At 39.9% G+C, this 14,379-nt stretch overlaps 1 protein-coding gene across 3 annotated transcripts in view; it reads left to right on the forward strand.

Annotated features, from left to right (window-relative positions):
• The window catches only part of DSE (dermatan sulfate epimerase), a 79,660-nt gene that overhangs the window by 22,112 nt on the left and 43,169 nt on the right, over positions 1 to 14,379 (forward strand). Inside the window, exon 2 of one of the 3 annotated variants that reach the window (XM_056125073.1) lies at positions 7,932 to 8,400. The exons of 1 other annotated variant lie outside the window; for it this stretch is intronic. In XM_056125073.1, the coding sequence (XP_055981048.1) occupies positions 7,985 to 8,400 (416 nt within the window). In that variant the 5' untranslated portion in view covers positions 7,932 to 7,984. Of the gene's footprint in view, positions 1 to 7,931; positions 8,401 to 14,379 lie in introns of those variants that run through there. One more of the 3 variants, XM_056125074.1, reaches the window with a different exon arrangement.

Genomic DNA, 14,379 nt, shown 5'->3' on the forward strand with positions numbered 1-14,379 from the left:
ACATTTTCAGTATTATTAAAAATGACTTATACACCTTTTCCTTTTGGTTAGGTTCTGTGTTAAATGCATCAGATATTTAATTGTCCCTTGAAATTGGGACCATTTCATGAATGAGAAAGTTGAAACTTTGAAAGCAGAAATCAGTGGTAGACAGCAAAAGTAGCGGACAGTAGGACTGGGATTTCTATCCATTTCTTTCCAGTTCTACACCCATGCTATTAACCATGGCACTGTGTGCCTTAGACTTGGCCCACATAAAAGGATTTTCAATCCATCTTAACTGGAACTTGTTTTACTTTCAATAGGGTGGTTTCTCTATTTCATCTTTACACATTCTGTGTTTTTTTAAGTAGGTTGATTTCTAGCTTTTAAATTTTGTGGGGTCAGAAAAATTGAAGGAACTTTTGTACTACCATGTGTTTTGTTTATAAATGTTACCATGGCATTTGGAAACACGTACCATTTTTGAAACTGGATGTACTAGTCTAGTTTTTCAGTAGCTCTTAATATTGTTTGCCCATATTGTTATTGTAAAATAAAAGATAAAATATGTGCAGAGCTTTTCACACAAAATTTCTCTCCTGTGTCAGCAATTGCTGTTGTTGCAATGGATTATTGGAACCAGAATGGAAGCAAAACAATCTACACATACTGTTGCTTGCAAAGAACCTATTTAAGACAGTTAGAATTTTGGCCTCTTAAAATGCTTCATGCCACTTGACTTGGTTAAACATTATGCAAAATTTGGGTTATTATGGGATGGAGCAATAGCACAGCAGGTAGGACATTTGCCTTGCATGCGGCCGACCTGAATTCGATTCATCCATTTCTCTCAGAGAGCCTGGCAAGCTACTGAGAGTATCCCGCTCGCATGGCAGAGCCTGGAAAGCTCCCCATGGAATATTCAATATGCCAAAAACAGTAACAAGTCTCACAATGGAAAAGTTACTGGTGTCCGCTTGAGCAAATCGATGAACAATGGGAAGAAAGTGCTACAGACAGTGGGTTACCACATATATATGATATATATACATATATCATATATATCATATAGGAAGACTTGCTGCCTGAATTTATTTTGTATAACAGGTTTATTGTTTTAGTTTTCTCCCCCCCCCCCTTTTTTTTTTATAAAAGGGTGCCTAGGAAATGTTGCTTCATAAATGATTATATTGTATTCATTGGTTTGATGGAAATTTGAAACGTTTTGTTATTCCTTCATTGAAGAGTAAGGACAAGTATGGGAAGGAAAAATGGAGAGAGACTTTCAGGGGAAATTGGACTCTCTGGAATCATTAAGAAACATCCTGAGAATTTATTGAGGGTAAATTGTGTAGCGAGGCTACTGAAGAGATCCTTCAATTTTGCCATGATGTTTTTCAGTTGGACCAAGTACTTTGGGTAAAATGTAAAAAGGAGCTGACAGTGTTTTGCTGTGGCTGCAACATAATAGACTAGGGGATGATAGTCTACAGACATTTGAAAGCACAGACTAATTTGTTCAAGAGATGTGTGAATGTTTTATGGTAGGGTGAGTGAGAGAGTCAGAGTTGACAGTTCTGGTAAACCCTTTAGTATTTAATTACCTTTGTTTCACTAGCATTTCAACATCTCTCACACTTTAGTCATTCAAATACCAATTTCAATAGTTTTTGACTTAGCTGTTTATATTTTTAAAGATTTTTTCCTTATATATATTGACACATAGGCATAAAGTTAACAGAAAATCTGTCCCTCTATGGTTCACTTTATTTTTTTTTCTTATATTTATTTATTGAATCACTGTGGAAAAAGTTACAAAGTTTTCATGTTTAAGTCTCGATCATACAATGATCAAACACCTTTCCCTTCACCAGTACTCATTTTCACCACCAAGAACCCCAATATACCCCCCTCCCACCCCTCCCAATGCCTGTGAGGCAGATGATTTCTACTTAACTTTTCTCTACATTGATTACATTCATTATTTTGACAAAAGATTCACTATTATTGTTTAGGATTTCCCCCCCAACGATCAGAATTGCTGAAAAGGCATTGTGAAATACTTTGTTTTCTATAGCTGGTTATGACAATCATATAATGATTTTGGATTTCTGCAAAGAGCCATATAATTACGAGATTGGTTTCTGTGCATCTGGTGTTATGGCTGTGCCAAAGAGCCACTCGTGGGGGGGCAACTCATGACCTCAGTAGGGTGTGAAGGATGAGCTGGTACCGCCCCCCTTACCATGAGACTGCAGATGCCCCGTCACCACCGGCTCATACCTGGCTTTCCAGTAAGCTCTGAGGCAGCGGCCACCTTGCTGCTGGGCAGAAAAAGGCGGAAGGGAGCAACACCCTTTCCCTCCCAGGGAGGCATGGCACCATAGTTTAATGCATAGTCCATTCACTTTTCTGCCGCAAGCTGCTGGGCTCTGGATTAAGTCCTTTTGCCTCTGGAGCCATGGCTGTGCCAGAAAGCCGCTCATGGGGGGCAACTCGTGACCTCGGTAGGGCTTAAAGGACGAGCCAGTACGTTTGCCCTGTCACCGCCGGCTCATAAATGGCTTTCCTATAAGCTCTGAGGCAGCGGCCACCTTGTATATGGTACAGATGCATTTCTGCCAAAAGCCGCTGGGTTTCAAGATTTGTTTCTGAGTCTCTGGGATCATTGCCATAAAGCAACTTGATCAGGAGCCAGAGAGGCCGTTTGTAGGCGGTGGCTCGGGGTCTCGTTGGGATGGGGAGAAAGGGCCGGTTCCACCCCCATCTGGTGAGGCCCCATGTGTCTCGTCACTGCATGCCCAAACCTGACTGTCCAGTGGCCTCTAGAAGATGGTGGTCACCGGGCCGCCAGAGGGATCAGGCCAAGGCACGAAACCTATTCCCACCTGGAGTGGCCCAGAGCCAGAAACCTACTGCAGGAACAGGATGTGTTTCTGCCAAAAGCCTTTGAGTTCCAAGATTCGTTTCTGAGTCTCTGGGATCTTGGCCGTTAAACAATTCGATCAGGAACCAGAGAGGCCATGCTTCCAATTATATAGCTGAGCTGGAGATGGTTTGTGGGTGTGTCTCCCACATACCTAACTTTTGGCCATTTACTTTCTTGGTAAACTTTGCCCCAAGTTTTTGGGTCTGGCCAAAGGCAGAGCAGCAATTTGGGGGTATCTGAAAGTCTGATGTGCCATCAGGCTGCTGATGTACTCACCTCACAGGTACACATTAACCTGCTCACGGCACCATACCCCCTCTGTGGTTCGCTTTAACTTGTCTTGAGAAATACTGTCACTGTCCTCCCGTTGTTCATAGATTTGCTCGAGCGGGCCCAGTAACATCTCCATCATAAGACTTGTTGTTACTGTGTTTGGCATATCGAATATGTCACGGGTAGCTTGCCAGGCTGTGCCGTGCGGGCGAAATAGCTTGACGGGCTCTCCGAGGAGGGCGGCGGAATCGAACTCGGGTCGGCCATGTTGGCTGCGTGCATGGCAAACTTCCTACCCGCTGTGCTATCGCTCCAGCCCATACACAGAAGAAGCAATACACAAGGTATACACAGAAGAAATAAACTCCTTGGTCCACAAAGGCCTTAAGTTGGGAGAACAGTGAGTATGGGACACATTGACTGATATGGAAGAAAACATACAACATGTACCTCTGTCAGTGCCTTTCTCCTCTATATTGATTATAGTACAGAATTGTACTATATTGTACTATACTGTACAGATGATTATAGTACAGAATTCCTATGAACTCTGCAGTGGTTCATATGGAGTTTCAATAAGAATTAGTTTTCAATGTGTGATAAAAACGCCTTGTCACCCTGTCACCTGTTGGATAACATTGGGTTATCCTTGCTCCTCCCACAGGGAGCTTAGGTTTATTGAGTTACTCCCACAACAGTGCCCCTGGGGCACATCCAATTCCATCAAGCACTAATAATCCTATATTGCTTTTCTCTTTCCTTTATGTCATTTGCATGGTTTATTTAGCAATGTCCCTTTGTATAGATAGAGGAAGACAATTTATGTTATGCTTTGTAACATGGAAGTTAATTGACTCCAAATAATACTTATTCCTGGACATCCATCATATTTACCTGACTTAAGCCTCAGTTGCCCTTACTTCCTAACGCCCCCAAAAGGAGGGTCCTGACTAAGGAATAGGACGGACCCAGGGCAAGCTATAAACTACCCTGGCATTAAAAGGGGACAAGCTAAGTGCCATAAGAAGTATAAGTTAAGAGCACGGACCTGGAACAAACTCTTTAATGACCCAAAAAGAAGAACCTGAATAAGGACCTGTTGGGGTTAGGAAAGACTAACCTGGCTGGAGGACTGTGGTCTGGAAATATATATAGCAAGATGTCCTCAGGAAGAGCCAACATTCAAGTTTAATAGATCCCTTACTGTGTTCATGGACTGGAGCGATAGCACAGCGGATAGGGTGTTTTCTCTCAGAAAGCCCAACAAGCTACCAAGAGTATCTCGCCCTCATGGCAAAGCCTGGCAAGCTTCCTGTAGTGTATACGATATGCCAAAAATACTAAAAAGTGTCACAATTTGTTGTGAGATGTTCTGGTGCCCACGCGAGCAAATCGATGAATAATGGGAGGACAGGACAGTGCTACTGTGTTCATACAAAATGACTAGAAATATTATAAGAAGTAAATTCACTGTAGCACTGTAGCACTGTCCTCGCGTTGTTCATCGATTTGCTCAAGCGGGCCCAGTAACATCTCCATTGTGAGTCTTGTTGTTACTGTGTTTGGCATATCGAATACGTCACAGGTAGCTTGCCAGGCTTTGCCATATGGGCAAGATACTCTCAGTAGCTTGCCGGGTTTTCCAAGAGGGGCGGAGGAATCGAATCTGGGTTGGCCAGCTGGCTGAGTGCAAGGCAAACGCCCTACCACTGTGCTATTGCTCCAGCCTTATGACTGTTTAAATGGATTACCAGCTGAGGAAAGGAGAAAGCAACACACTCTGAATGGAATCCTGACCTTGAGCGGATCTCCTAGTAATCTAGAGTGCTGATTTACCTCTGTTTGTTGTTATGACAATGTTCAACTCCACCGAGGTGTACCCCCACCCTTCATGATTTCTATATAACTATGCTGTAAGGGGAAAGAAGGAACTAGAAAAATGATGACAAGAACTAGGATGATGGAACCATGATGATGACTGGGACTATGACCAAAACTACGACTGCAGTTGTGCTGTTGGAAGAGATGGGACTACGCTGGGGAGGAGAGAGAAATTAATTGGCTACCAACCAGTCTGGGGCCCAGGCCCTGTTTCTCCGTTCCCCTAGTCCTTCATCCATTCATCCGTCCATTGCCATGGGCCAGCCAGGGAAACGGTTCTTAGCCACCAAATGCTGGAGTCCTGCGCGTGCCTGCGCTTGTCTTTGGAAAATCACAGCCACCCTCATTTGAATTTGAAGCAGTAAGGAGAAGACTTTCAGTATCAATTAGCACACTGAAATGGCATCATCCTCATATAAGATGGTGATGAGGTCCTGTAAACTGAGATCAGTTCCTCTTGTTTAAATATCAGTTCTGCTTTGGTGGCAGGGTTTGGGGTTCATGATAAAAATATGGTGCTGGGAAGGCGTAATGGTGGTGGGATTGGTGTTTGGATATTAAATGAATCGAATATTGTGAATAACTATAAAAATAAGATAAAATAAATGAATTAAAACACATATATTCAGGCACATCTATGTAACTGGAAGCAATATGGCAGAAGTGCCTGCAAACTCACATTGGGAGGGATTCTTTGGGCTCAGTCCTGGCTTTTCAGTGACTCCTTCTTTGAGTTGAGGCACAGTTGCTTGGAGGAGAAAAAAATAAAACAAATCTGCTCTAGCCACCTTTGGGGAATGTGTACAGAATCTGAGAGAGGAATCTATTTTCCACTTAGATTCTTTCCCAGTCTCCCTACAATCAAAGCTACCCACTACACACCTGGAATTTGAACTGCTTATTCAGAACCGGAGAGTTTAGAGATCTTAAATTCAATGGGATCACTTAATGTGGAAAAACTTTCTTATATTAACATGGGTACCTAACATCAACCTCTGCCACACCACCCCTCACCTACCCACACACATAATGCTAGTAGCATTGATTACTGCATCTAAAATGAGACTTTCAGTGATTTAATTATATAGACTTGAAAAATGGTGCTCTAAAAGGCATATGAGATAAACCTGATCATGACTGTGAAGTGAAGGAGAAACTGAATATTACTTCAGACACAGCCATGTTTCTGGGTTGCCTGACACCACACCCCTGTACAGACATAACTATGGAAGATTATTTCTTTTGGCGCAGTCTCTGACCTTGCAGGATCCAGCCAACCGCCTTGAAGTTTTGGGTGCTAGACATAATACGGATAGAGTCCAAGAATTATTTCTATTTTATGTATTTAACATGGCTATGTTCATTTATTTAATTCATCACCTGTTCCACTTTTGTGGTACATCAAAAATGGTGTTGCAAAACTACTGCCTTTGAGTTTTGTATAGATAGTCTAAAGTACATTCAGATATATGAGAAATACTACACTTTATGGTAGCATCCTCAAGTAATGCCTTTTGCTATATTTACTTTTTTTTGAGACTGTAAGTTGAGGATATGAATTAATCATTTAGGTGCATTAAATTCTTTCTAGTCTTCTTTCTTTTGAACGGTATGAGGCAGTTTTTCCTTGTAAAAATAGTTTGCGTTCAGCTTGGGAGGCTAATTTTTCTTCTTTGGTTTCTCTCTTTAATAATTGAAAACTACTGTTCATTATTTACATAAAAGTGTCTTTTTGCTGGTCTGCTTTCTATAACCTTTCCCCCCTGAAGAATTTTAAGAATTCCCTGACTTTCCTCTGGGGGATTTTATGCCTGCTTTATCCCAGATGTTGGACGTAGACTAGGCTGAGGTTTTCTTTGTGTATGTGTTTGTATGTGAGTGTGTGTGTGTGTGTGTGTGTGTGTGTGTGTGTTTAATGTTCCTACATTTGAAAGACATTCTTTAACTTGTAGCTTAAAAAAAGGATTTTTAAGAAAGTTAAGTCCTTAAGAAAACATGTAAGCCGCCTTTAAATTTCTGACTTACCTAATGACACTGAAATCCCACGTGTAAAATGAAGTTTTTAGATAGTAAAGGGAAAGTGCACACATGTTATTTCAGTCTTTTGATTCTGGGATTTTATTTTCTGAATGAAGGCATGTCGGCTTCTACTTCCAGCGGCCCTGCGTCTGATCTTTCAGTGCAGACTTGCTGATGTCAGCCCAGCCAAGGCACAGACTTGGCAAAAGTTTCCCCTACTTTTATCTTGTCTGTCCCCACCTTGTACTGGCACAAAGAGCATAATTTGCCTTATTCATAATATTATGTCTGTTCACATTCTGATAGGCATATTGATCTTAATCCCTGGCTCAGAATGTAGAATGTAGAATGTTAGAAAGTGTGTAGAAGAGTAAAGGAAGAGAGTATTAGGAAAGACAACATTTTCTAATATTTTTTTAACGTCCATTTAGATTCCCAGACAACATGTAACTACCAGCCTTTGGTTATTGTGGTTAATGTCTAAAAGATACTATAACATCTAAATTTGGTTGTGTGGAAAAAATGTTAGAAGAATGCCAAAGAGAGTTTGTGTTCTTTATTTGAACCTATTTTAATGATATTGTTTCCCCAAGTCCAAACTTCTCTCCACAATGAATATCTGTTTGGTGTGTTGTGTTTAACTTATTATTTAAATTATGAGGTTTCAGTATGTTTATTACTCAGGCATTTTTGTTGTATCTTTAAAAAAATCTAAATGAATAAGATTTGTTTCTCAATGCTTAGTTTTCTTTCATGCAGCTGAAGTTGACACTGACTGTGCTTCCTTTAAGTACGCAATATTCCCTTTGATTGACACATTTTCCTTTTCTTTTTTTTTCTCCTGTAGGATCTTTCAAAGATGGTTTGGCTGCCTTGGAGATTTGGAGATCTTATGCCACGATGAGGACTCACACACGGGGGGCTCCCAGTGTGTTTTTCATATATTTGTTTTGCTTTGTGTCCGCTTATATCACTGACGAGAATCCAGAAGTCATGATTCCGTTCACCAATGCCAACTATGACAGCCACCCAATGCTGTTCTTCTCCAGATCAGAGGTGTCTGAGTTACAGCTCAGGGCCACCAGCTCACACAAGCACATAGCTGCCAGGATCACAGAAGCTGTACACGCCATGCTGACCAGCCCCTTGGAGTACCTTCCTCCCTGGGATCCCAAGGAATACAGTGCCCGATGGAATGAAATTTATGGCAACAACTTAGGTGCCTTGGCAATGTTCTGTGTGCTGTATCCTGAGAACATTGAAGCCCGGGACATGGCTAAAGACTACATGGAGAGGATGGCAGCGCAGCCTAGTTGGTAGATTTTTATCTTTTTCTTCTTACTGTATTAATTCTGCAGTTTAAAGACAACAATTAATCTCATATGCCAGACTTGTATGTATGTGTATGTGTGTGTGTGTGTTGTGTGTGCGCACACGCACGTGCATGAGGGAAGGGAAAAGTGATTTATTGTTTGTGCTGCTGGTGGTTTATGAATGGAACGTAGTTTCAAAAGACCTAGTAACTTCCATATTTGAAGTTAGAAAGAAAACATTTAGATTACAACCCAGAACCAAAGAAAACTAATTTGCTGAATTGAGTAAATTGTATCATCTTGTTAAGAATTCTTCCCCTTTGTTTAAAAGGCATGGTCCCATCATCTGGCTTGAGGTACTGATTGCCTCCTCTCCCCCCTCCTGTGATTAAAATCTTTTACCAAATAAGAGATTTCCTCTAATTAAGATTGATTTGCATCTTATGATAATAAGGAACTAAAAGTAAATGTGATGAGATTAACCGGCAATTTATAAATAAGATTTTATCCAATAGCCAGCACATTGCTCAAACCTGTAGTAAAATCAATGTAGTGTAATTGTGTAGGAATTTTAATGATGTAATAATTTACTTTCAGAAGTTTCAGATTTGAGAAACAAAGCCCCGGTTTTTGGTTAGCTTAACATTATTTTATCTGTTTAAAATGGTGTGTCAAAAAATAAAAATAAAAAAAATGGTGTGTCAGCACAGGGCTAGGAGTAAACTCTAAGCACTGCTGGGAATGGCCCCCAAACCAAATAAATAAATCGAATAAAGTGAATTCCTTCATCTGCTTCCAGAATGCTTAAGGGAGAATTGGTTAAATTGGGATTCTATGGGATTTTAATTCAATTAATTTGTTTGGGGGCCACACCTGGCAGTACTTATGGGCTTCTCCCAGAGTGTTGCTGGGGAGGGGTTTGCTCTCAGAGATGCTTAGGGGGTTGTGTGATTGGTCCATTTGAGCTGTTTTCCTGGCCCCTGTGGGTATTTTTATTTACAGGATGCTTTAGGGCTAGAAAGATAGTACTGGGTAGGGTGGGGTATGTTTGTCTTACATGTGGTTGACTACAGTTACTATTATTTCTTTTTTTTAATTGATTCACCATGAGATACAGAGATACAAAGTTGATCTTGGTTGGGTTTCAATCATACATTGTTCCAACACCCATCTCTCCCTCTGTGTACATTTCCCACCACCAATGAATCCAGTTTCCCTGGCTCCACCCTTTCCCCAGCTTGTCTCTAGGGCAGGTACTTTGTCTGTCTATCTGTCTGTTTGTCTCTCTTTCAGTCTCTTAGTCTCTGTCTCCCAGTACTATTTTATCTACCAAATCTGGTTCCCCGATCATCACTAGGAGTAAGCCCTGAGTATCACTGTGTGTGGCCCAAATATATATGTATACATATGTATATATTTGGGTCATATATATATGGTTATATACATATATATATATATATGTTCTGCTAAGCACCTATGCGTGCCCCCTATGTCCAAAGACAGGAATAATCCATAGTAACTCTGGCCATGACCCCCCAAATGAGCCACAAGTAATGGTTTCATTACTCTAAAAATAATTATAAATATATTTCAAAATATCCTTCAAAATATATAGATCAGATCAGAGAAAACTCAGTTTTATTTTTTTTTAATTAGTGAGACACCATGAGGTACAGTTGTAGACTTAAAAATTTGTGCTTGGGTTTCAATTATACAATGATCAAATACCCATCCCTCCACCAGTGCCCATTTCCTACCACCACGGATCCTAACTGTTGCCACCCCCCATCCCCACCATCCCACCCTGCCTCTGTGGTAGGGCATTCCCCTCTCTTCTCTCTCTCCTTTTGGGTGTTGTGGTTTGCAAAAAAGGCATTGAGTGGCAATCATATTTGGTCCATAGTCTACTTTCAGCATGCTTCTCCCATCCTGGGAGGATCCTCCCAACATCCTTTATTTGGTGCTCCCTTCTCTATCTGAGCTCCCTTTCCCCCGAGCATGTGTGGCTGACCTCCAAGCCATGGAGCAAAATTCCTGGTACTAATCTCGACCACTCTTGGGTGTTAGTCTCCTGTTTTGTTACTTTATGTTTCCCAGATGAATGCAATCTTTCTCTGTCTATCCCTCTCTTTCTGACTCTTTTCGCTTAATATGATACTTTTCCATGTAGTACCACTTGTATGTAAATTTCATGACTTCATCTTTTCTAACAGCTACATAGTACTTCATTGTGTAAATGTACCAAAGTTTCTTTAACCTGTCATCTGTTCTCGGACACTCAGGTTTTTTCCAGATTCTGGCTATTGTAAAGAGTGCTGCAATGAACAAACAAGTGCAGATGTCACTTCGACTATACTTTTTTGCCGCTCTGGGATATATTCTCAGGAGTGGTATTGCTGGGTCAAATGAAAGTTCAATTTCTAATTTTTTGAGAATCGTCCATACTATTTTCCAAAAGGGCTGAACCAGTTGGCATTCCCACCAGCAGTGAAGGAGGGTCCCTTTCTCGTCACATCCACGCCAGCACCAGTTGCTTTTGTTCTTTTGGATGTGGGCTAGTCTCTGTGGTGTGAAATGATATCTCATTGTTGTTTAGATCTGTGTCTCCCTGATGATTAATGATGCAGAGCATTTTTTCATGTGCCTTTTAGCCATTCGGATTTCTTCTTTGAGAAAGTTTCTGTTCATCTCATCACTCCATTTTTTGATGGGGTTGGATGTTTTCTTCTTGTGGAGTTCAACCAGTACTTTGTATATCCTTGATATCAACCCCTTGTCGGATGTGTATTCTGTATTCAGCGAATATCCTTTCCCATTCTGTAGACTGTCTTTGTATTTTGGTCACTGTTTCTTTTGAGGTGCAGAAGCTTCTTAGTTTAAGGTAGTCCCATTCGTGTATCTCTGTTTTCACTTGCTTGGCCAGTGGCGTGATGTCTTTGAAGATACCATTAGCTTCAATGTCATGGAGGGTTTTGCCAACTTTTTCTTTAGTGTACCTTATGGATTCCGGTCTGATGTTGAGGTCTTTAATCCACTTTGATCTTACTTTTGTACATGGTGTTAGGCAGAGATCTGAGCCCACTTTTTTGCATGTAGCCGTCCAGTTTTGCCAACACAATTTGTTAAAGAGGCTTTCCTTGCTCCACTTCACTTTTCTTGCCCCCTTATCAAAGATTAGATGATCATATGCTTGGGGGAAGATGTCAGTATTTTCAACCCTGTTCCATTGGTCTACAGCTCTGCCTTTGTTCCAGTACCATCTTGTTTTAATTATTACTACTTTGTAGTAGAGTTTGAAGTTAGGGAGGTTGATTCCTCCCATTTTCTTTTTCCCAAGAATTGCTTTAGCTATTCGTGGGGGCTTATTGTTCCATGTAAATTTCAAGAGTGTTTACTCTATTTCTTTGAAGACTCTCATGGGTATCCTAATAGGGATTGCATTGAATTTGTACAGTGTTTTGGGAAGTATTGCCATTTTGACAATGTTAATTCTCCTGATCCATGAACAGGGGATATTTTTCCATTTCCTTGTGTCCTCTTTTATTTCCTGAAGTAGCATTTTGTAGTTTTCTTTGTACAGATCCTTTACTTCCTTAGTTAAGCTGATTCCTAGGTACTTGATTTTTCTGGGGCACAATTGTGAATGGGATCGTTTTCTTCATGTCACTTTCTTCTCTTTCACTATTCGCGTACAGGAAAGCCATGGACTTTTGGGTATTGATTTTATAGCCTGTAACTTTACTATACAAGTCCATTGGAAAACTCAGTTTTAAATGATTTTAAAAAAATCAGTGAACATGTTTAACTAAATATAGTGATAAATTGCATCTCAGATGATAGAGTGGCAATTTGGGGGGATGGAGAGATAGTACAGGGGATAAAACCCTTGTCTTACAAGTGGCAGATTCAGGTTTAATCCCTAGCATGGAATATGGCACCTGTGCACCACAGGGAGTGACCTGAATACTACCACGTGTGGCAAAAAAACTGTCACTGTCACTTTCCTCCCACTGTTCATCGATTTGATTGAGTGTGCCCAGTAACGTCTCCATTGTGACAATTGTTACTGTGTTTGGCATATCAAATACGTCACAGGTAACTTTCCAGGCATTGCCGTGCGGGAGAGATACTCTCTGTAGCTTGCCGGGCTCTCCGAGAGGGGCAAAGGAATCGAACTTGTGTCGGCCATGTTGGCCGCTTGCAAGGCAAACACACTACCCGCTGTGCTATTGCTCCAGCCTGGCAAAAACAAAACAAAACAAAACAAAAAAACCAGAAAGCAAAAAAGCAAAGATAAAAACTAGAATGGTTGTGTGTAAGCATTCTAAATTCTGACAGTGTGGTAAGCTTAAAGTTCTACCAAAAATGTTTAAAAAATTGAATTATTTCAAAATTTGTTTTTAATAGGATCATACTGGACTGTGTGGGACTGGGGAGGGACCAGGACACTCCTACTGATTCCCAGTCCCCACCAGGGCTTTACTTGGTCAAATTCAGTGGGCCAAGTGGTACCAGAAATAGAATTTTGAGCCTAGAACATGCTAAGTATCTAAATATGTGTTGTGCCACTTGAACATTCTTCCTGGCCCTATTTCTTAATCTAGAAGAGGGCAAACATTTGCACTGTTAATTAGTGTCATACTCAGTGCCACATGCTGGAAAATTGTCCTGTCTTTTAGGAGACTCTTTTAAATTAGGAATTTAGGTTGATTCCATGTTTTGGCTATAGTGAAGAGCACTGCAACTAACATAGGTGCTAATATCATTTCAAATAAGTGGTTTCATATACATCAGAAAAATGCCTATGAGTAGAAGATCAAGATTACATGGTATTTTTAATGTTTTTAAAAGAGTCAGCATACCTTTTCCCATAGAGACTGCGTCAATTTACATTCCCACCAATATGAGTGCCTTTTCTTTTAAAGTCCTTTTTGTTTAAAGTAAATGAAATTTGACAGATAAAGATACTGATGAAAATGTACCAGAGACAATAAAAAGCCATTAAGTGTGTTACCTCTTAAAAAATACCTCACAGTCAAATACTCTTTTTTAATGGGTATTTTTAAACACAGATATAGTAGATTAGAAGAATTGCATTAAGACCAGGCTAATTTTATTTTATAGAACATTCAAAATTACAAATACCAACTTAGATGAATTGAGATGAGTGCTTACTAAAAAGTAATAGACTGCAATGCTAAAAGAAGAAAATAATAATAGAAGAAAAATAATAACTTTTACATAGTTTATACAGGTTCCTAGTTACTGGTTATTAGAGATGTGTTGAACTTTATTAGAAGACTAGTACATTACTCATGGCAATATTGATTAAAAATAGGTTATTCTAGGCCAGTAATCCAAAAGTCAGTCTTAATAGAGCTGAAAAAAGTCAGATTTAATAGAGCTGAACAGTTGACTTCTTTCTCTTGAACTTTTAGAAACTGGAAGTCATAAATTTAGAATTTATCCTATGTCTGTTTTCTTGTTCCCAAAATGATCCTAGCATAAAAAAATTAAGCTAGTTTAAAAGCATTTTGTTTTGGTAAGTTCTGCTACTAGGTTATTCTTTCAATTGCTTTATTAAAATTGTATCTTGTTAAAAGCTACCATACCCAAGACTGAAACTCATAAGCTTTAATTCAGATTTGTGGTTGAGTATTATCACTTTCTTTTCCATTTTGGTTTTAGGTTTTCTATTTTATTTAAAAATTTATTTTATTAAGATACCATGACTTATGAAGTTGTTCATAATAGAGTTGTTTTAGGCCTACAATATTCCAATACTAGTCCCCGCACCAGTGCTCTCTTCCGTCCACAAATATCTCCACATTCCCTCAACCTGCAAGCCTGCCATCTTGGTAAGCATACAACAGATTTATGTCATATTGCGTGCTCCATCAAAACTTAAAGACATGGCAAATAGAATTAAGAGAAAAATCAATAAAAGTCAATTTGTGATCATTGATTGCTAAGTGATTTTAA

This window comes from Sorex fumeus, unplaced genomic scaffold (assembly GCF_029834395.1).
Source record: "Sorex fumeus unplaced genomic scaffold, SorFum_2.1 ptg000054l, whole genome shotgun sequence".
Classification (NCBI taxonomy): domain Eukaryota; kingdom Metazoa; phylum Chordata; class Mammalia; order Eulipotyphla; family Soricidae; genus Sorex; species Sorex fumeus.